The sequence below is a fragment of the Branchiostoma lanceolatum genome, chromosome 1 (genome assembly GCF_035083965.1).
Source record: "Branchiostoma lanceolatum isolate klBraLanc5 chromosome 1, klBraLanc5.hap2, whole genome shotgun sequence".
NCBI lineage: Eukaryota > Metazoa > Chordata > Leptocardii > Amphioxiformes > Branchiostomatidae > Branchiostoma > Branchiostoma lanceolatum.
This window is the reverse complement of record NC_089722.1, coordinates 10,379,327-10,403,702: the sequence shown is the minus strand read 5'-3', so window position 1 is coordinate 10,403,702 and position 24,376 is coordinate 10,379,327. Positions and strand designations below refer to the sequence as shown.

General features: G+C 37.9%; 1 protein-coding gene across 3 annotated transcripts; it reads right to left on the bottom strand.

The window, feature by feature from the left end:
- Positions 1-972: 972 nt before the first annotated feature.
- Positions 973-23,969, bottom strand: LOC136433178 (spermine synthase-like). 3 transcript variants are annotated; one of them, XM_066425108.1, is made up of 11 exons: positions 23,855-23,969; positions 22,381-22,456; positions 19,791-19,920; positions 18,179-18,272; positions 17,694-17,752; positions 16,666-16,841; positions 15,973-16,127; positions 11,388-11,477; positions 8,898-9,009; positions 4,384-4,591; positions 973-3,696 (listed from the first exon to the last, which is right to left on the bottom strand). In XM_066425108.1, exons 2-11 carry the CDS (start codon positions 22,439-22,441, stop codon positions 3,663-3,665), a joined length of 1,119 nt encoding a protein of 372 aa, XP_066281205.1. In that variant the 5' UTR covers positions 22,442-22,456; positions 23,855-23,969; the 3' UTR covers positions 973-3,662. The 3 variants fall into 3 exon arrangements, with proteins under 3 accessions (XP_066281205.1, XP_066281197.1, XP_066281211.1); XM_066425100.1 differs by lacking the exon at positions 23,855-23,969 and having other exon boundaries at positions 22,381-22,551; XM_066425114.1 differs by lacking the exon at positions 23,855-23,969 and having other exon boundaries at positions 4,384-4,573; positions 22,381-22,551.
- Positions 23,970-24,376: the final 407 nt, after the last annotated feature.

The window sequence follows — 24,376 nt, the reverse complement described above, 5'->3', positions numbered from 1 at the left end:
GTTACAACTTTCAATCCTATTTTGAAAAACAAGAACACGTTGAACAAATGCAGCGGTATTTTTGTGTGTTTATCAATCAACATCCAATTTTCTTCCAAAATACTGTAAGGTGCGTGGATTGCTTAACGGTACAATATAAGAGCCGCTTGACTGATTTGATTCTTGTTGAATTTTTTTGCAACCTTCGTGACTAAGAAATTGGCTTCATTTCTCATTCCTTTTTTGAACGCTCGTATCAGTTTTTAGGTGTCTAAAGGATATTATCCATAAGATCAAGTCAGTGTGTCCTATATAATGTCTAATGAGCAGTAAGTGCCATGATGGGTATCAGCATAATAAATGTATATCCATGTGTTTGGGGCTGTTAGCTAAAGCATGTTTTAAGGAAAATGTTATATCTAAGATGTTGTACTTTATGATGTTCTGGTTTGATAAGAATAGTTTATTAGAGTAGTTCAGTGTTGCACACCATTGTATATTTGGTCTTATGAACAAGACTACATGATCAGACCCCAAACGTTTCAAGAAGCTATTACAAACCCGGAGGCGTCAACAGTCCTAGTTGTTGCTCATTGTATGAAGGATAACAATGGTGTGGTGGCTATTGTCTGTATTTTGATTTTAGCATTTCTATATGCATATGGGAACACAGAATCTCGAAAACTGACACTGATACACAATACATGTAGATACACGAAACTAAAGAAATGCAACCGAACTCACTAAGATGATAACATTCCATGTTTCAATTGAAATAACATCTATTTCGCTTTTGCCCTGACTCTTCTAAGTCTTCATCTCAATGGGTAAATTACGTTAATGAAAACCTGAATATATTACAGTATTATATCTCACTGCAGTTTGACTGATAACTAATAGGGGGCATCACATACTTCATATGAGAGCTGCAAGGTGGTGTGGCTCATATAACAACATACACTCATCACTTTAAAAGACCAGTCGACAAAGATGCCCTGTGTAAGCCTTCTTTTATTATGAGAAAATCTCAGTTTCATGTCATCAACAACCCATAGATATTTTCAGTAATTTACTGCAAAACAAGTACATTTTGTATTGCATGTTCCCCTCAAGAGAATGAACTTACAAGTAATGAAATTAGCAGCAGCAAAAATAAGTCTTCCATGGAGCTTTGGTAGCCAACTTTGTAGCTAGCTGCTGTCTGAACATGGCAATTCCTTTAGACATACATGCATCAAAATTGAATTGATGAATAAAAGATATCCTTTTAGATGAATTGCATGTGTAAGACAAGAAACAAATTGCACCATAGAATATAGACTTTGAGCCAATGGGCAAAAAATTGCAAGCAACAAAATGCAAACATTTATAAAATAACCACCCTGACTCTGGTGTTAGATTACAAGTTCAAAAGACAAAATACTGTTCAACAGCCAAATATACTGCATTGAAGCACTTCATTTTGCATTGAAGTAGGTAAAAATTTACAATCACTGTGTAAAGCATAACATATTCATTTAAAATCTGTCATCTGAAAGTCAATGTAACATTATACGTTGCACTTTAAGTCCAACCAATTGCAAGCTCACCAAACTAGATGGGTGCCGACAGTCAACACTGTTCACTGCGTTACAGTACTTACAAGCCGCAAAGACTAACATAGAAGGCGGAAGTCTAATATATAGCTTACCTTCAATTCAAAATAATTTTCTGCAACAATTTGCAAACAGTTTTCCATCAAGCATACCTTATAATTTTTGCCTTCATATCTGCATTAATGTGGCTAAATTGTTCATGCCACAGTAAAGACCACTGCCATACGCCTTATTTATTGCTTTAAAGATTTTCAAGTGTAAGTTAATGCTGACATAGGTTCGCTACTAGTCTCTCATATAACATTGAACAAGTTCCCATGCATAAAAGTTAGACAACATTTATATTGTACTACCCCATGCAGCTCCCCTTTAACACGTGGGATATATATGTATATATATTTATATATATACATGTATCTTGTGTAATGAATGTAGGTACATGCACTTGCATGCACCTTTGATCTAAGTACAGGTAAGAGTTTAGTGCATAGTGAAAACCTTGCAACATGTTAAGTAGTAGCATCTTATGGCTTTATAATCCATGCTAATCCAATATAAACAGCTGCGGTAAACAGTCTGGTCACTCTGGCAAGATCTTTCTTTCAAATACAATTCAATACTTACAACTGTTGTAAAAAGAAACATAGACCAAGAGTAACTCTACCTAGAGTTGTATCTTCACCAAAACAATTATTTGAAAAGGTAAATAATATAACTAATACCTTATACCTTTAATACCAATCTTTAATTTTTTACGTCTATCATATAAAACGGATAAGAACGACCAAATATGTCTACACATTGGGCTAGTTGTTTGCCCACAACAGTGTGGTATTGCTTCTGCATCTGATTCAGTAGTTTATGCTAAAAGTCCACCAAAAGTTCCCTCCTCTCGACTTCAGAACAAGTCTAAAAACCCAGGCCATGTAGGCCTTTCCCAACTATAATACACAGTCTGTGCATATTCTATTTTTGATTGCCATAACTTGCCCATTAATTTGCCTTTATGCAAAACATAATAATCCTGCTAGCTTTATTTGCTAGCTTTATCGTAGGCTCTTTACATCATTTTCTAATACTACCCTTCAGATGAAGACTAAGAAGTTAAAATGTTTAAATTTCATACATAATCAATATTAAAACATTGTCCATATATAAAATTGTTGTTCTAACTAAACACACAGCCAGTGCAAGTCTGTTGAATATCCCACCTGACAGTATTTGGCCAAACTGCATTTGCCTGGTTAAAGAATTTAAAAAAAAATGTTCATAATAAAAACTTGCTGGTATAACACTGTGGTATACACATTCTGAATGCACAAAGCATATTGGAGGCAATTAGAAATTTCACCTTTGTTCTCTGGTTATGTATTAGCATATACAAACAGTGGAAAGTAAAAAAAAAAGTGTGAATGCTTGTGTTGACAACATTTCACCACTGTTGACACCATGAACATGCATAATATGTGAATGTTACAGTTGAACAGTGCTGATAATCAACAATGTTGTGCATAGTTTAAGAGATGAACATTGTGTTCTGCTGTAGGGTAGGAATACACTAGTACTGTTACACAGCACTTCTACAAGCCCTCTTTGGAACTGTATTTCTGAACTAGTGGGTTAAACACTTATGATGTTTTCCTGAATGCACACGAATTCTAATTTTACTGTTAATGTTCTATCTGCAGTACAGATGAGGGGATTCAAAAGTAATGCAATTCTATTTCCAAGTAATTAATAATGGCAAAAACAGATTTTCCCTCACCCAATGGTGTAGAAATGTGCATGACCCCGAAACTGACAAATATGACATACCTAAGAAATAAGAAACATCATTTTGTAAAATGTCAAAGCCATTGGCAAGAAAACTTCTTGCACCCTCCCTATCACTTAATCCTAAGAATTCACAGATAATGATAAGCTATGTTTCTGTTGCTACATATCACCCAATGCCTAGATGATGAACACAGTTGTGCTTAAATTTACTGACAAATACTTAAAGATTACGGAGGTTTTGTTGAACTCTAGCATCTTCTGATGGTAAAATGTTAGTAAACTGTAGTCTGGTAGTTCAAGTCATTTCTCTCTCTAAGATGCCTTCCATATGGTGTAGAAAGCCCAGCTGTGGAGGGGTGGTTAAGGATCTTTGCTCGTCAGTTTAAAAACAAACCTTGTCATTAGATATACAAATCACTTGATATGACATAACCTAGGCCACTGCCAACTTTATCTTTAACAGTCCAGTTTTAGTGACCTATGCATAAAGAAGGTTAACAGACAAGATATGATTAAAATAGTCTTTACTGTTTCCGAAAATAATTTCCTCAGCTAGGTTGGTAGACCATAGGATATTGGAGATTCTTTTTACACAACCAGTAATTCTCACCTGCTAACGTTTCGGTGTCTGTTAGACAACTTCCTCAGAGCTTCTGACTGGAGTACTGCTTCTCAATGCTATAAGTATGTACACACATACTTTGGCTACTTATAGTAGTGAGAAGCAGTACTGCCAGGAGCTCTGAGGAAGGTGTCTGACAGACACCGAATTGTCAGCAGATGAGATTTACTGGTTGTGTAAAAAGAATCTCCAATATCCCTAAAATCCTTTAAAGTCTTTACTGTTGTCGGTTGACTTCTTTCAAAATACTTTAAATACTGTTGGCTGTGAATTCATAGCATAATCATCACTGATATCTTGTGCCAAATTCATGATTTAACCTTCCCCCCACTTCCTAACTCTGTACCCAATAGAGAATGGGGTGCCAAATGGCTACTTCAGTGTGTTAAAGGTTAAAAAAAGAAAGGATACAGTTCGTGGTAAGATGGGATGGCAATCACTTCCTTCAAGAAGTCGACTGGCGGAAGAAGGTGCTTGAGTTGCTCCTCGAACTTCTGCGGAACGTTGTTGGTGTTGGCGCCGTGAGTCCAGTACTTCCCCGTCTTCTTCAACACCTTAAGAGACAAGTCTAGGATCTTCTGGGGAAGGTCACACGTGTCTTCTGCAGATAGGGAAAAAACTGTATTGTACGCCAAAAACAGTTACTCAACAGGTACTCAAGCAATTGGATATGATTTTTGACAGATGTTTCAGAAAAGATCCGCTGTCTTTCGTCAGTGACTAAAGGAAAGAACTGGAGAACCAGGTTTTATACCAGAACTGTAAATTGATACATGTTAACGAGGTGAAGACAATATAGGATGATTCAATAGAAGACAAAGTCAAGACAAGGTTGTGTGCTAGTAAGGCAATTAGCGCCTGTTGTTTGAGGGCAGGAGCTGCATTGTAATTTTACTGATAGCTTATCTTTTGTAGTCAGTGTGTCTGACTCAATTCTTATATTAGGTTTTTCAATCTGCTATCGTTGGTAAGTATCAATCATAATTTATTTTACAAACTCATGCATGAAGGCTGATTGCAAGGGAACACACAGGTACTATATATCATCATTATTATTATCAATAACATAAACGTAAAAAGGGCCGGGATCCATCCCACTGGATTCCGGCTGGAGAGGTTCCATCTGGATGGTTACTGAGGTAAACATGACTCACACCCTTCACATGTTCACCTGTGAATCTTGTGGTCTTTCAGTTACATTTTGATAGACAAGCACTGACTGCAGGGTCTGAGAATTGATGGCAACACGAAAAGAACAGAACTCTTCCCCAAGGCACACATCTGACACAGACAGCATTAATCCATTTTACATAATGTTCTACTGTGGTTACCACTGGATGCCTTGTAATATGTGCATTCCTCTGAATCAGCTACATTTACATGTATAAGGCTTCATAATTCTATTCTTGCCTTGCATCACTAACTATTAATATAAAAAAAAATGTGAAAGGAAACCAGCATCTCTTTGGTGTAACAAGTTTTAAAATAGAAAGGAAAATTTTCAACCTTGTCACGGCCTGTGACTACATAGCACAAATCTATGTGTCTTTTGTAGAATGCAACAAACAAGCATTTCTGTGTTTCCGATTTTCAGCACTCAAGAACCACAGAATCTATCTGATCTTGCCTTAAATTGAAAATGACATGATAAAACAAATGTTACCCAGAAAAATTCCATTAGCAAGTACAGAGAGGGATTTGCAATAAGTACTTACCAAGGACATGTTCTCATGCTATCTAAAGTGATTTGGCAGCTAAATTCTAATTTGAAATCACTGGCAAACAATTTTTCCCATCAGATCCCCACTGTATTTCTATCAGCTTATTGATAAAATGAACATCCAAAAGATCAGTTGACACAATATCCAGTACAACGTATTCAATAACGATTATCAAATGTTCAGTCATGATGTTTGTATTATTCAAGAAGAGGAAGAATAACTCTCAATGTCCAAATAGATAACAGCAGAGTGCATTTTCACATTGAAAGTACTGCTGCCAGCATTAAAACTAATGTTAATGTCAACTTTTGGCTACAATTACAATAAACCTCAAAAAAGAAAATTGTTAAATTTGATAGATTATAGAATCTATAAAATTAGTGACGATGTACACTTTCATTGAAGCACAGATACATGTACTTGCAAATGACGCACATGTCAATTTCAGAATCTACATGCACTATCATGACATTAAACCACTAAATGTCAGAGTTAATCTTTATGTCTGCACACATTTTAAGACCCGCCACACTTCATTTTGAACAGTCAGAACTGGTGATTTGGTAACAGGAAATTCCTACGGCAGAGCCTACAAGCCAATCTACCAAAATAGCTTCTGCTACAAAGTCATTAGGGATATAATGGTGGGCCCGCGGTAATCTACAATATAGCCTGACGCAGCATATTTTGGTGCAGGATAGTCTCCCAGGGAAAGAGCATCTGTAATGATTGGATGAGGCAGAAGTAATTCAATTCCAAGGCTGGAAGGCATGTAACATTCTAACTCCCACGCATTCAGCACTAGGGACAGGCCCTGTCTTTGAGGTTTTGCAATGAAGGAAATTTTTGTATCCTTTGCAGCCTGGGATATTCTGGTGAATAATTCAATACTTGGTTGTCATGAAATACGTAGATTTTGTACACTAGGAATTCTAGCACATATGCTTGGTAAGTAGAATGCTAATATTTAGCTTTTATATCTATTTACTAGTTTGTAGTTGGCCATAGTTAAGTTGCTTTTTTTTGCATTTAATTCTGAAGTGGATGTCCATGTGATATATTCATAAATACTTGTATCTGTATCTGTAACTTAAATGAATGTTGACTTTGCCAATAATTCCAGAAATCATTAATAAGTCAATTCATGTACATATACTTCTCTAATTTTTTTATCATACAGACTTTCTTTCTCTGTTAGGGGCTGCAAGCATTATGTACATAACCATTTTAGCCATCTCCCTGCTGCCTAACTCTGTAAACAATAGGAATTGGGTGCCAAATGGCTACTTCAGTGTGCTAAAGGTTAACCATGACTTAATCTTAATAATTTGGCTTTACAGCTGCCAAATACAACCTGAAGGTTTGTATTAATTTTGTAACTAGAAAAGAATTGCAGTAACTTCCCCTAATTTTAGTATTCTACAAAGAGGAAAATGATAATAGAAACTTAGCTATATTGACGCAAGAAAAAGCAACTTTCGTACGGCCAACTACAAACTAGTAAATAGAAATAAAGGAATGTATCTTAGAATTCTACTTACCAAGCATATGTGCTAGAGGTACCTTGTGTGTAAACTCTACAGATTATGTAACAACCAAGTATTGAATTATACACCATTATACCAGGCTGAAAGACCAACAAAATCCCTTTCTTTGCAAAACTTCAAAGACAGGGCCTGTCCTTGGTGCTGAACACATGGGGGGTTAGAATTTTTCATGCCTTCCAACCTTGGAATAACCTATAGATGATATTCAGATGTCTTCTAACAGCAACCATTGCACAGTCACAAGAATTACATGAGCAGCAGATAACCTGATAAAAGGATGACATCTTGTGACATCACTATCTGTTACATCTATATGGAGTTGTTCATGTGCTCTCTGGCTGGTCTTTATTAGATGAAGGGTAATCCACTTAGGGTTGGACAAAATTGACTTGGATTAGGCTGAAAAATTGAGAACTCACAAACAGTTACTCACTGGGGTGTGCATGCTGGAATTGCAATTGATTTTCTTGTGTTTTATTCAGTGCTAGAAAAAAGGCTACAGCCCGTTCTTCTTGATTAACCCATGATGAAAAACCTACAGGAACTCTATACTTGTTATCAATAATTGTTTTTTTATCGCAAATGTAACTTCAAACTCTGGTAACAATAGCAAGGTAAAATTCTCTGCCAGCTAAAATAGCTAATCTGCTGTTACTGTGTTCTTTCTGCACTGTACTAAATTGGAATGACCAGGATTTCCTATTACATGTGTTGAAGAATACCTTAGTCCAAACCAGTCTGCACTGTGACAGTCTGTAGTAACCTAAGCTGCATTTCACTAAGTGCATGTTCTTCAAACATGAGAAAAATGGAAAGGAATTAACTGTAATGTAGGTCATCCTATAATTTAGATTCGCACAGTTCTGAAGAATACCTAAAGGTCTTTAATCTAAATTCAGATGAAAGCAATTAGGACGATTCAGCCTAGCAGCTAGCCCTGAAAGAAATGACCCTTCACGCTCCCACTGCCCTTTTAGATGCTGTTTCCCAGTTTAATGGTATTAGATACCTTTCAACCATGCTTACAGCAGAGACAGTGCTGCTGGTGAATTGTAGGGGTAACCTCTCATGGGTTTGATGCTGAGTACCACACAGAACGAATGATGGACGGCAGGGTCACAATGTTCACTCAGTCACAGCAACCAAGGGATTATACACTGTAGCTCTATCAGTCATGGCAGAGGTACAGATAGGGTTCTTCACAGTGCTGTTATGTACAAAATGTATTTGATATGACCACAAGGGACTCGACATGTATTAGAAAGTTACATGTGCCATCTTGATGCCTTTACAATTCATGGGCTTAACGTAGGTCATGTGAAACAATCAGAAACTTGCTTTGATAAAGAGTACATAGATGCCCTTGTGTTTTGTAAGTGGTACATATATCAAAAGTCTGGGATGGATGCCAACACCTACGTTACAGGTGCTCCAAGTCATAAACTAGCAACTCACTGCAGATAAGAAACTCAGTACCAATGTAAAATACATGTCAAAGTGTCTTTTGTTTAACACTGTGTTTACTTTCCAAATTTCTTTAACTACTAAGTAATTTGGTGAAAGCCTCCTATGTCATTTCTATTCAATTGAATTCTGTATTGTGTTTGTTTCTTAATAACAAAATTATATAGGAATACAGTCGGAGTGTCTTCCCTACCTGTAGGTTCTTGGGATATAGGAATGTCTGTGAGATCGTTGATGACGTAGTCAAAGGTTTTGCCGTCTTGTGCGTACTGTTCCAGCACTGGTACACAGTCCTCAACACGAACCTGGAGAGAGAAACAGTCCAACATGTAAATGGATCATCTCTGGGTTTTTAACTTGTTACTGGCGAATTACTTTTTACAAAGTTGGTGTATTAAAATGAATGAAAATAGAGGAGAGGTGAAACTAGGGGAATTACAAATTTTGCAGAAGGATGTTCATCATCATCATTATATCGGCCATTTTTTTGTGATACCAGTTAAAATGGAAAACAGAACTTGAGAAACATTGTCATAATAAAAAGGCCTTGTTGATTATTGTAAATGATTGCAGTACCATTGTCAGTATTGCTGTGCTATTGAGATGTCATCAAATTGTCAAAAAAAAAAAGTTATTTGTGCAAAATATAACGTTGGGTAACATAAATTAGCGGGGTACTTAAATTCGCGATTTTTCGAAAACGGGGTATCTAGGGATATGTGCTAACGTAACATGACCGATTAACGTCCGATTTATTCAAAACGTATTTATCTTAAAACCGCGCGGACAGAGCCAAATTTCAAACCCATGGGCAGAAATGTCAGCTCTTCTAAAAAGAAAATGCATGGTCTGTAAGTTTTTCTCCGCCTGTTTAACGCCGTGCGAGCATGTATTTATACTGAGGTACACGATGAAGGATTGTGCTAGGGTAACCTATCATCGTCCACTTCTGAATCTTTTCCCTTCTAGCGCTATGCTTGAAGAACATAGACCAGAACAAAATGTACAGTAACTGTCCAAAGTAGTCTGCAGACAAATGATAGTAAAATCACTACGTCTGTCCGGCCACTTGCTTAACGCGATGGAAAAAAAAAAAATGTTTATCTGTAAATTTCCCCCCCATGCGCGGCACGTGGCGTTCACGTGGTAAACGCATGGCCATTATGTTTTGCTGTGCAAAAATTAAAGAGATGGCTAAGGATCATACTTACGATGTTCTTTATTGCTCATGAGAACAGGCTTCGGCATAATACACCGCGACATGTGGACATGAGCCAAACCGGACGTAAATAGGTTCTGCACGTAAATAGGTCATGTTACGTTAGATGCAACATAAGTAATACCGCTAGAAATGCAAACCTGACAGACAAACGTATTCAGAACACTGTCTGAAAAGCTTCGATAAGCATGCATTAGAAGGCGACGAGGTCAAAAACTCTCCGTCCCTTATTGGAACAGTCTGAGGGCTTCTTGGGAGAATTACACAACATGGTTGTCGGCTGGTTTATAAGACAAATGTCACATCTCCTGCCTGCTAAACACAATTATTTACAAGACAACTTATTACAATCTCTTTTGCTAACCTTCAACTGGATTCTAAGTGTGATCAATCATCAAAACTCCTCTCTGTTGCTACAACCTACGGCACGTGTATTTTCCCGCCGCCATATCATTACCCAGAATCCTGTCGTCAAGCAGACGACAAAGGTTTGTGAGGAACACTTTTTTGTCTAAATGTTGTGTGTGATAGTGGACTGAGGAAGATATTTTCCTCAAAGTTTGCTCCTAACACAACAAGGAACACATGGGCATAGTAGTATAACCATTGCTACGGCATCCAGCTAACTTCCCATGAATAATTTACACGTTGCCATGACGGTGGGGATCGAGTTTGAGTGACGTTCTACCGACTCAACAAACGGGATGTTCCCGAACTGGCCTGATGTGTGCGGTACGGCCGTTTTTTCGTGTATTTTTTTTTACTTGGACACGTCTATATCCATAGCACTCTCCTCAAGCCAAGGATGCAACAAATAGCTACTGTATAAATGTAATTAGCGGTAAGATATTCAAGACGAATCTTCTCTCCCGAAATAATGTTCACACTTGTCCGACAACACCGTCATTGTGCGTGCGGCGGACGGTAGTTTCAAGTTGAAATATTATGGTGTCAGCACGACTAGAGACAAAATCTACCATATATGTGATTAGTGCAAAGATAGTACATGATACTGACAGAATAATAGAAAAAAAGGATGGTTTATTGTTCTGCTAGATTGATTTCAGTCAACCATTATCGGAAAAATGGCGAATTTATGTTACCCAACGTTAGCTAAAATTGCTCAAAATGTGGTAAAAGCATGAAATGCGGTATGATGGATTCTGAGTATGTACTTAACATTTTCAAGGTTGGCCAATTTGAAAGGCATGTTTCTTAGCAACAGTTGCTAAGAAAACAATTTTCCTTTAAAGAAATAGTTTCATTTTTCGCTTATGTGCCATGATACTTTTCTGCCAAGTTTCATCCTTTTACCATAACTTTAGCAATTTTTGCACCGATCTGTTAAGCTGATATTTCAAAGTACTTCAATTTGGCTTTCAGTCATAATCTACTAATGATGATTTGAAATGATTATTGCTTTTATATCATGTAATCTAACAATACAGGATGACTCCAGCTTACCAAGTAGTTGTCTCCGCTGAGAGAGTCGAAGCAGTCGTGACAGATCCCCCGGAGGTACTTCGTCGCTGCATCTATCACCATCTGGTCTATGTGAGGTGCAGTCAAGGAATTTTCTACTGGATAGTCAGCTACTAATTGTTACTTCTATCGAGATATTTTGCCGTAAAGACTGAGGAATGTTAACTACCACTGCTGCGGAAATGACCTTTTTTTATTGGTGAACTCTACCTGTGTGAAGGGATTTCAAAATATATTGATTTATTTATTGTTAATAAATTAATAAATGAAATGTCGATCCTAATGATTTGAATTTCTTAAAATAGGTTTCAAAGTGGTAGCAACAAGTAAGTTCCATTAACATTAATCTGCCGGGTTACATAAATCTGCCACTTTTAAAAACAGTGGGTTTGAGAGATCTCTAGTGTAGTACCCCCCGGATATGCACAGTTTAGATATACAGGAGAACATTATACTGGGGGATGTTGGGTTGGAGATCTGTTTGGACGTATCATAGCTTTTCAGGGTGGTGAAATTATGTACCCTTGTGGAGTTATAACTTGTAAGTATATGTTTTTAAAGCACAATATTCCATGCCTCATACAGGGAACCAAGAACAGCATTTTATTTTGGCCTTCAACAAATGTGGTGTTAGTGCAGACAAGGTTAATGTAATGGGAATCCAGTGAATCATTTAGTAATACAATTGTAACACTGGAATCACTGTAGCTTGTTGAAATTAGCTTTGTAAGGAATTCCAATACATCAAAACCTGAGTGTGGATTGAAGGCATTATAGGACAAAAACACAATTTACAGACTGCCACACCTGGAGACACACGTAAACGCTGTGCCTTAGATCTTGTCTTTTGAACCAAATGACTTTTTCAGCCCTAAATCAGAATCTGTATCACTTTGGGATTAGAGAATCCTATTTCTCAGAGCTACTACAAAGCATTATAAGAGCTGTGGATCGATAGGCAATTTCCTGAGTAATGAGGAAATACCGTTCACTGCACAGGCCAGTGGCATGGATACTCTATCATGGCTTCACTCCAGCATTAAGATTATGTCATTGCTCTGAGAACAGGTCATGTGGATAGGACACTTGAAATATCTATCAGCTAGAGGAGCAGATTAAATACACCTTGGAGATGTACAAAATGTCTTGAGTCCGACATGAAAGGTGATTACAATTCTTCAAGCCTAATAAAAACATTACCTTAAAATATGAAAGATGAATGCAGTCTTTTTTAAATCAATTTCTAAACTTGTAACTGGGAATATTTCAGTTAGACTTGTGACTAGTCATCAAGCCCAATAGACTAAACATTAACTTAAAACATCAATGTAGAATTTTTTAAATAGATTTCTAAACTTGTAGCTGGGAATATTTCAGTTAAAACTTGCGACTATTGATGATTTCTGTAATGTTAATATGTTCCCCACAGAATCTTGACTTGTTCTAATAACCCCTCATAGCACAGTGTTGACTGCTGCCCTGATGCCTGCAGCCACCAGGTTTAATCAGTTCTGGCATGCTGAATATGCGTGCAGGCAGATGTTGCCATTGAATTAGGACATTATGAATGGAAGAATAGCTAATGAATCTAATTGTGAATCATTGTCCAGCTTCTCATTGTGTTTGTAATCTACAATTGTAGCTGCATATATTTTTATAAAACTAAAGGTGGGTATTCTTGACGATATAAAAATGATGATATTGATAATCATAACATCTCCAAGAAGAAAATCATTGGAGTATCTATAAAAATACTAGGACATTGTACATGACAATAAAGCATCCAATGCACTAGGTTTGTGAATATTAGACATCCAGGTCAGGAAAAGAGGAATAAAATTGAATATTTAATGCTGAATAAATACATTTTGTAAACTCAAGTTTACAAATGTATCTATCCAGTAGTAAAGATTCAATTTTATTCCTCTCATTCAATGCACTGTCTTTAACATGTACATTTGTATGCCAGTAGGAATATGCACCATTTTTTGTGTGTGGACTGATAATCTAAACCTGAGGTCTCTTGGGAATTGCAATATCTACTATCAGCAGATCTAGAAGACTGGCACCCCATCAGCATTACAATATCCAGCAGAAAATGTCGCTGTTAACTCTGAGCGGGGCTTACATGTCTATTTGTGGCAAGGATTTTGAAAACATATGCACAAGGTATAGTAACATTACCATCATCTACCGGTAGATCTTTTATGCTAAGTGTGGCATGAAAATGAAAAAAAAGGGTGGGGAATCAAAATAACAGTATTTGTGTTATGTACTCTCCCCTTAACACATACTGGTTTATCCCTTCTAGAACCAAGGTGAGGTAATCTACTACAAGTAATAATCAGTGGACACTTGACAACGATATAACATTAGTCATTTTACACTAAATAATTAAGACTTCCCAATTAAAAGAATGACAGTCCTGCTGTATAATCTTTAATGGTATGGCATGTTTTAGATCTAATCTATTGGTGATAAATTATTATCATCAACTTTTTAGTCTTATTTCCAATTATCCCTAGACATTTTCATCCTTGAGTACAGGTTTTAGTTGACTTGATGTAAACTGCAACACTGTAGTCAGAAACATACTCTGAGTCTGTCTGTCACTTTATCACTTTAGGTAATAAAGACTGGCCATAATTCAGTAAGCCTTCCAAAGAGGCTAACAGATCAGTAATTGCACACGTGACTCAAAAGCCATTACCTCATGGGAGAACCAATTTGGGAAGACTGAGAGGAGGCATGGATATCAAAAACCATGTCGTATAGGCCATTTACAGCCCTGCTGTTTGGTATGTCATGCTCATGTCTAAGTTACATTGAATAGAAGGTTTGTTCTAGCTACTGAATCATCTGAAGGTAATTAATAAAACGGTGATTCCCTGTTATCAAATCATTTTTTGTATAAGAGGGCCCTATTTATTGAAATATGATGATGGTATTGTCAATTGTGGATTCAGTTTTAGTAAAATCTGGAATTTTCAAAATTGATAAAACAGTATAAATAGGCTAATGTTATCATGGGGTGTAAGTGTAACCAGCTCCAGGTATCAAATCATGGCAATACTACAGTGTATGAACTGTACTAATCAAACTGAATTTGTGGTTATCATGCAAATAATGAGGATCATTCAAGCCTGAAGTGTTTAATTTCAACAGTTATGCATCTTGAATCAAGGTTTTGATTTTTTTTACAATTATTACTGAGAAAAAGTAAGATTAAAGAAATACATGAGAATAGACAGAATGGTTTAAGCAACATGACAAAACCCTTCATTGTCCTACCCCCCTCCCATGATATGGTGTTAATAACATTTTGCACCTTTATAATCAATAATAGGATCATTATCAGGAGAGCAATCACTCCAAAACAAATCAAAGTGGCGTAAAAGAAGATATGGCCGACTATCCCAAACAGATGCTAGTAAAATTGGCAAAACCAATAAAGATGCTATCCCATCCATTTCCCAGATGGAGAAATATATGGTCTGACACATCGCTGGGGATGATTGATGGACAGAGGATGCAGAGGGAGCCGCATCATTTACACATCTGTTGAGTCAGCCAATGGAAACTGTCAACCTCTGCTGTTGTCTGCCATGTAAAGATGCTGAATGAATGGACCGATATTCAAGCAGACTTTTGAAGCGTAACATTAAACACACACAGGATTTGGCGGTGAACTGAGGCTATTAAGATGCCACATTCACTTTGATTGGCTTATCATTGACAGATGTTAGGTGTACAGAACAGGTGTTATAGTTATTTGAGTCAGAATGATACTGACCATGAATGAGCTGGTTCCCCATTGAAAACACTCATTAATTGTAGTTAGTGACAATGAGAATATGTGAAGGCCAGATGTGCCTATATAGGTGTTACTGCTGCATGAAAAGCTGACCAGTCACGGCACACCATGGGGTTTATATGACAAACCATGACTGCAGTGAAAATCTTGCGTGATGGTTTGGAAATACCCCTGAGGAACCCAAGAGGCTTTTTAAAATTCCGGGCACAATATGCCTCAGGTGATCAATAGAACACCAACACTGTGGGAATTTCTTTTCACCTTTTTCTTAAATCTAATCTGTTACTCATTCAAATAAGGTTTGTTTCTGGGAATGAATGACAATTACATTATGAGAGGTTGAGAGAAGAATGGACAATTCTTTAAAAATCAACCCTGGATTCAGCAACCACTCAAGGGGGAAATGGTTGTTGAAGGCAGGTGGTTGCTGAGGCTACAGGACAGGGTGGGGTTAACTAGGTAAAAAGGGACAGGACTGTTTTTATGTGGCTTGTGCCAGGTGGTTGCCCCACCAGATTGGACTGTTACTGCAAATGCAGAAATGTTTGCAGTGGTTTTATGTTGGCGGTTTTCGTGGTAAGCTCTTCGCCGTGAACCACCGCGAAAGTTTTGCCCTCCTAGCTGTCTACTATTGTCTCAAATGCAAACTTAAAACCACCGCAAACACTCCATTTTCTCCCTACCGCGAAACAAAAACCATGCAAACTTGAATACATTTTACAGTGTACGATTAGCTCCATATAGAAAGGATATCTCCAGCATGGTGACAAACTTGGGGTTCTGTTGGAGGAGGTGGTACAGGATCCCGCCGTCGCCGCCCCCGAGGATCAGGACGTCTTTGTTCATGAAGTCCTCGCGACCGTTTCCCGTCATGGCGTATGTGTAGGCCGCATCGCTCTCAGCCAAATCTGTAGTAACAACCATTGACAACAAGTTTTGAATGTATCGGTCTATATTGTTATTTAACACAGGGAAAAATGATGATATGGACACCTTCAGTGTTTTTGTGGCAAATGTATGTTGCATTAAGGCATTGTAAGTTTACAGAATCAACTACATGGTTATCTAGTGGCACATAAAATGTAATTTAGGTTTATGATTACTAAGCATTTAGCCTTCCACTATTCACAGATGGAGTAGCAGGACATGCATGATATTTTTTAAAGACTGTCACTGTGACAGTAACGTATTAACATATGCAAACATTGATACAGCAGAGGCTTACCCTTTGCAAAAGTGGCTTACCCCTTACAAAATTATTTTTTCCGGCAGTGGACATATTCTAAGTTAATTTTTTCATCACATACAAATGTATGGCATGACAGAAGATAGATAGAAGATAGAAGAGTATAAGAGTATTTGGCATATAATAATACCATATTCAATGCCTTTAATTCCTATAATATTCAATTAGTCAAAACTTGCATCAATATGAAATGTCCTTACTCTGGTCATCGTCCAGTAGCAGCAAGTTGCCATATTGCGGTGAGTGGAGGATTTTAATGTTCTGGTACGGCGAGTTTTCCTCGTAAACAACACGATCGAAGTCGTACTCTACGATCTGTTCACTGGTGGTGGTGATGTACGGATCCAGCCGCATGCCACGCTTGATAAACGGAAGTCTGAAAAGTAAACTAGAATCTTAACACTCCATGTTTTTGCTTGTGTCAATATCATGATGATGTATAAGATGAAATGTATCATATTACACTTAAAGTCATGCGATGTTATGCTATTGCTTTGATGGGACATGATAATCTCAATAGCATTTAAGGTGTAAAATTGACAAAGACAGAACGGTACATGAGAACACCCATGAATTAAGAAGGGAACGGGTGTGTATAATGTCTTTGTTTCAAGTGTTGCTTTGTTAAAATCTTAGATAACAGATATCCCTTTTCTATGTGAAGAGATGTTGATTCATTACCAATAAAAGCAAACCTTGCAAGTTATGCAAACAAATTTGATTATTCACTCTATATCTAAACGAAATGTGAAAGCTGCAACATTGAAAATCAAGTTATCGTGAGTCTATTGGTAATTTGATAATACTAACAACTTAAAGTGACATATATCTAAAATATCATAATAAAATAAAATAAAATAGCACTAAATAGAATATTTATCATGTTCTATTGTACACCTTGACAGGACAGTTCCATTTACATAGCTAGGGGAGGGGAGGGGACAACGAATAAGATAACTTCCTTAGTCAATCCCTTTAATTCACTTCCAATTTCAGCTGGTTGCTGAGTGGCACTGCTTTCTTTAAAATAGGCTTGTGATTCACATGATTGTAGTCCAACTCTCCCTGAATTAAAAATGGAACAGTCCTGAACATCACCACGGACATGGACATGGCAGACAGGACACCACTGTTCAGTTGCTATGACAACGCTGCGGTTGCTAGACAACCAAACATGGAGAGAAAAGGAACTGTCGCCGGTCTCACACCAAAGAGAAACTCCACCAGCCTTTTGGACTTCTTGGAGGACAAGACTCGTCTGAACTTCTGCTCCACATCTTTCAAACTCTGGAGGGAAAAACGGAAACATTCTGTTTTAAAGAACCGATGGATTCACTACCATAGCAGTAGAATACTGTACATCTTTAAACTTTTGTGATGGTTTTATTTTCACGTTTTTTCTGCGGTGACGACCTCTCTACCCCAAATTCATGACATTGAGAAAATGTCTCCTTTATATTACATGTACTACACTGTACTACAGAATTGCTTCTATCAATAATGCAAGTACCTCCTTTTCCCTCCTACTACAAAATAAAACCACTGACAGCAATTTAGTAAATGAATTCACAGTAACTGTAATTTATAATCTATCATGAACAACATTCGGTGGACTTTGGTCTGATATTGTCACATAACTGATTGCTTAAAAAACACATAGTTATTGTTATCATTCAGGTACTTGGTCTGTAAGAACTTTTAGTGTTGACTTACCTCTTCTGTTATCTTGGGCTCTCCCCCTTCCTCTACCCACTGTTGAACATCTAGTGTCACCAGGCCTTGGGGATAAACTCTCAGTGTTGCATGGCTGGAGAAAAAAATCAATAGATTTCTTGATTCTATGGTTTAACACATGAATGTCGATGAAGGTTTGACATCCAGGTACAGACGAAGCCACTTAATTGCACCTCGGATAAACGCACCTTCCATTTAATTGCACCGAATCCCAATTTCCAAAAACCGGTTCCCATTCACTGCATTGTTAGTGACTCCGCATATCTGCACCGCGCATGGTCACCAATGCCGGATAACTGCACCAACTTTTTTCAAAAATTCTCCACAAGTTAACTGAAAAGGTGCGCTAAAATCGGCAAACGCGGTACAAAAGAGCCGATACCTGCCGGTGTAAAGGCACAATACCGCCAATATGTTTAAAACTGTTTTGAGTAACAAAAGAAGGCGGACTCCATTGACAGTTACGTTGATAGGAATCGTATGGGAGGTCCCGGGCGGGTCACCCGTAATCAGTAACCAAGTTTTAGTTTCAATTCCTAGTTTCATGGCGGTACAACTGCACTCTACGTAATGTAACACAGAAACTGTTATCCCATGAGTGGTATGACGATGTTTCAGAATGCCTCCCCTGTAACATTATGTGTGTTGTAATGCGGTAGATCGCATGGAAAAGTGAAAGAATGCAAAATCAAAACAGGTTCGTAGTCATTTCTTTATTTACAGCAAAGGGTCAATAAATAAAGTTAATAACTGAATAATTTCGTCTGTTTTCTTTATGCTAGTGTTTCTGACTAACAATACACCCCCTCGCCCATGGTGGTGCGGTCCAGCTGGGCATTTCGCATAATTGCACCAGCCGGATAATTGTACCAAAAACGCGGACAAATGCATGGGTGGTGCAGTTAAGCGGATTCTACTGTATATACAAGAGAACACTAAGGCCCCGTTCATGATTGAAAATGTAAACCGGTTCGAACCGTTTCAGGTATATTCTGAATGGAAACGGTTTACATCTTGCGTCCGCGATGCAAACTTGCACCCGTGCCTGAAATGGTTTACATCGAATTGCCACGGCCCTTCATGCCCTTGGGGATTTCTTCAAAAACCTCCTTCAGATTCTGAAATGTCTGACAGTTGCAAAAAGATGAAAAATCTATCCAGTTGCTTGAGTAACTGTTTTCTTGGTTATACATGTTGGTAGACAAAGACAAATTAAGGGACATTGTGACTATGGATGCATGTAATATACACTTCAGAAACCACTGAACAGTTACTATGTAATAGGGTTCACAACTGTCTGAGAGTGATTGCACTGCAATAATTCTCCCCGTTGTAAAACAATGCATTGCCTATGATGTATTTCATCATGAATTGAATGTAGAACCCTTAAACTGTCAAACTTTATTAACATACAATGTAAACAGGCCTTGACCTTGATAAAGTCACAAAACACCTCCACAGATCTAGGAGTAAATAAAACGGATCCTTTTTTTATTTTTTGTGGGTTGGATACTTAGTTTCCTTGATTTTTTTTATCTATCTATACTTCAAGACTTTAAGTATTTTCCTGCTGACAGAGGTATTTTCTCACCTGCCGCCTTCATTGTGAAACACGGCGAACGTTCCTCCGTCCTGGAAGGTAACAGCAGACACCGGCCCCTGCAGTCCCAGGGACCGCACCACATTGTGCATCTCCTGGTTGGACGTTGCTTTACCATTCTCTGCAATATGAACAACACTGAGATGAATCAAGGAGGAATCTATACCAATCACACAAGGTTTAGTTATAAATGACATTTATTATTGCAGTGTTAATATGGATAGTCAAAATATATCAGCCAACGTATCCTAGCTTTGTTAAAAATTCCCCAGCATGTAACCATCACAATGCTGAGTTCTCATTACCTTGTCAGATACCTAAAGAAATGTATGACGTATATCAGTTGGTATAACGTTATCAAACAATAATTGATTAAACTGTTTATTTCAAGTTCTTCACATCTTCTTCTTTGACTTTGAAAGACTTTGCCCATTAGTATTAGTTTTCCAATTATTTTTCCAGTTTAAGACATTTATTTGCACATTTTGCAGCTTCTTTGCACGACTTACAGTATATAGTTGCTAACTTTTTTTTAAACAGAGGAAAACAATGATGCGTGCATACAATCAAGTGAGTCTGGCTTAGATTATCAAAAATTTTCTCAAGGTCAATGATAAAACAGATAACCTGTAAAGTGTGCACATAAATGTATACCAGTATACAATATTAAATTACACAAGAAGCAATTGCAATATGATAAATGTAAATTGAAATTCTTTCCATTCTGTATGCTTTATGATCACAATAAACAAACCCTTTATGAGAGTACAATATGGCACAGGGTAGTGTTGGACCAAATGCCACACATAGAGGACAGATATATACAGCTGCACTATTTATAATTCAGGCCATAGGGGTATGTATGGGGTTTGATGAAAACCTTAATCCATGTATTTATACTGTCATCTTAGTATAGAAGTACAGATAATAATGGAAGTTTAATGCAAGTTCTTGCCCGTAGGTTAATTGCAAATACATTTAACATGAAAAGAACAGACAGACAGTGAACAATATAGTATTCTACAACAGTTACTTTAGTTTAACTACTGACACTAAATTCTAACTTATTGGGTTTGACGACTTTTTCCAGGACAGTGGAAGATGAAAGATCCCACTTTTTCTGTAAGGTGTGGGTTCTGTGAATAATATTATTGTTGTAAACAGTAGTGAGGCTCTATTGGTGTCATTGATAAATGCTAAGGTCACTACTGTGTTCACATGGACAAAAGGTCTGCCAGAGGGGATATACTCACATAGTTCACTGGGCAGGTAAATTGTACCAGTTTGAACAGACCCCTTCATTCAAATGCAAATATCCCACCTTAAAAGAACAAGTTCTGCAAGTTTAAGCAGTCTGATGAACTGTTTAATCGCTAGTTCAATTGTCAGTGACCGACATTAATGTGCGCAACAGATAACCAACTGTTAAGAAAGCAGCTGAGTATTAATTTTTTTTCATATTTGAAGGTCCGCATAAACACGTACTGCACTATCTAACCATATCAAGGATGCTATATTCAGTATGATGTCCTTGACCGCATATGTCGGGCTGTCGGAAATGTTTTGCCGGAAGAGTTTTACGAACCATGGTTTGCAACAACCAGCTATAATTTTGAAGGTCATAGTAATGTCATACTCATACTGTCTATGTAACTCTATGGCAATATTAACCATCAATGACCTGGCAAAACAATTGGGAACTTTTCTGAACTAAATGTTTGGTTTTTCTATTATAAAGCCACATTGCAGCAAACCAGACATTGATGGCACAAACACTAAACAGTCTGGCGCATTTACTACCAGATGGCTTTGTGCAAAAAATGTGGAAAGTCGACATAACAACATAACAACCCTCTCTATAACAAAAGGCCTAATTTAACGCCAAAGGTGAACGCATATATGGGTTATTCCATTATCATGTTCAGGTGTAAAAGAGGGTGTTTAGTAGGAATAGCCTGTAATAAATGGTTAGAAACAATTTGTATTTTGAGACATAATCAATTTAGTAGCGGTCTAATTTTTACATGAAAAGCTGTATTTGACAAGAAAGCCTATATCGTTTTTATTTTATTAGAGCGGCTCGTATGAAACGCAAACATACTACCGAACACAACAACTCCTATAAGCTCAGACTACAATTGCCACAAGCAACCTGAAAATAAACGATCTACATCATGAAAACGTCAATCAACTCGCCATGCATATTGTAGAGGAATCCATGCTTTGAATATTTGGAATATAGAATTACAAAACATAACGGTGAGCTGATCAATACCCCGGTCTGCGACGGGGGTGTAACGAATTCTTTCTGCGACACCGGTAGACATTGTACAACAGAAAATAATATTGCTGTCCTTTTTGTCCCCGTCTAGACGTCAGGTTTTGTACAAGAAGATGGGGGACCTTCGGAACAAAACATAAATCATAGATAGGGAAAATAAATAAACAAGAGCCTGGAGGGGAAACCCCGCGAACTGACAACATTGGCGGGAAGGATCAGATCTGTTTCCAAAACAAGCGGATCGCAACACGGGTCGCCGGTCGGGATCATCACACAAACACGGGGGACAGCGGGCCTTACCTGACGTTTCTAGGATCGTCGGGGCCACCTGGAAGTCCAGAAGGAGGTTGTAGGCCGGCATGTTGGTGATATTCGGCTGGGGAAGGACAGGGAAAACGGTCAGTGTTCATGTATCTGCGCGATGCCGATCCTCAGACAGACCAGTGCAAATGTATCTGTCAAAATGAGCGCGCATGTGCACTTGTGGGCGTGGCGTTTATGGGCTACATTGGCGCCAAACTTGAAATCCGAAACGTGTAATTTTTGTTGGATAACGCAAGGAGGTTTTGGATAACGTTATACAACATGTACCAGAATCAAGACTTATGTAAAAGCATTGCTGAAAGATGGGGACATTACATATTGTCACTGTGACCCTTATTAGAAGGTCATGCCGGCGTTACACAGCCGCGTTTTTATAGGCAATCTTGAACGTTGAACTTGATAAGGCATTACACTGAACGGCCTGTCACACCTAACGTTTGCACATCTGACTGCAACCGTTCTTTAAAGCTATTCAGTAAAGATGTTCCTAGAGCCTATAGTATTTGATGACAACGAGTTCCATTCTACTATGGCTCTCGGGAAATACAAATTTTTGAACACATCAGGCTTGGTTGATAACCCTGGTACTTCCACAAGTTTATTAGTCATTTTGCACATGATTATCATATTCAAATAACAATCAAATGCGATTCCATACACATTCAACACCTCGGACGTTGAAATGAACAATCCATGGTTACTGGAAATACATTTGTAGCTGGATAGTGCTGAAACAATAATGTTTATCAAAAATCATGTATACCCTTTGTTTAATCTAAAAATCGCTTCTCTCTTTGCGAGCGGGTGGCGAAACTGAAATAGACCAGCTTTAAGATACAACAAAGGAGATATGTAACGTTGTTATACACTGAAAGCTTTGTGACAAAAGCTAAATGAAGAGGGCCTGCATGCTTAGTGATTAAGGAATACTCAAAATTTTCGCCGCCGATTACGAATTACGTTAAATTCTCAGAGCTGATTGCGAACTACGATATGAGGCTTGCGTTACCTTTCAGCACAATGCTCTGGGTAACGTTACCTACAGTATGCTAAAGGGAATTTTGATAGGAAAATTCAGCGTGGACATGATGACGGGAGGCGCTCGCTTGCGCATTGGACCATTTTGAAATCAGCCTACGTTTTACTAGTAATGTATGGATTACGCTTTAAGTTGCACAAAGGTAACTGCCTGCGGTTTACTTAGAATGAAAGTGCCCAATTACGCGTTACGGCTAATGTACTGATTAAGAATTACGTTGATTTGGGGCGACTGCCTACGGATTACGAAGACGAAAAAGGCTGCATTACGTCTTACGAAAAGGGGCATGCAGGCTCTCAATAAAGAGTGATCCACTCTAACAAGTTTCTGATAACAAATGTACCAATAGTCGATCAGCAGTGTACCTAACCTTAGGCTTAGCTGATAGAGTAAAATTGGCACAGTACCCACCTTCAGTAACTTCCGCGCGCGTCAGATCAAGATGTGACTTGCGTCTTCAGATATCGGAATGAAGTGATAAAAAACCGAGACGGGAAGCAAAATACTTCTTTCATACTGGAATTATGCAAATGAATCATGATGGTTACTGGTGATTGGTTGGTGGAGTAGCTTTCTTGCTGATTGTGTCTGTAATCCCCCTCCCCCTGGATTTACCCTGTGACTGAGTTAGAGTAGACAAATTATAATTGTATCAATCATTTGTAAGTGGGTGTTGAGTCAAATCAAATATGGCATTACAAATTGGAAGTTTTTCTTCTCCGCAAATTAGGCCGGTGGTCTGCTCACACCCTGTGGCAGTATGCTGTGCCCCCGAGAAATGCAATTTACACCTCCTTTCTCACTCGACTAGAACTGCAACAATATGTCAACAATCATAGATAATTGGACCAGTGATCATGCTAATCGGCAATTTAAGATATGTAATTGGACTGATAACTAGACCGAAGAATCTAAGGAGGGGTTGTAAAGATT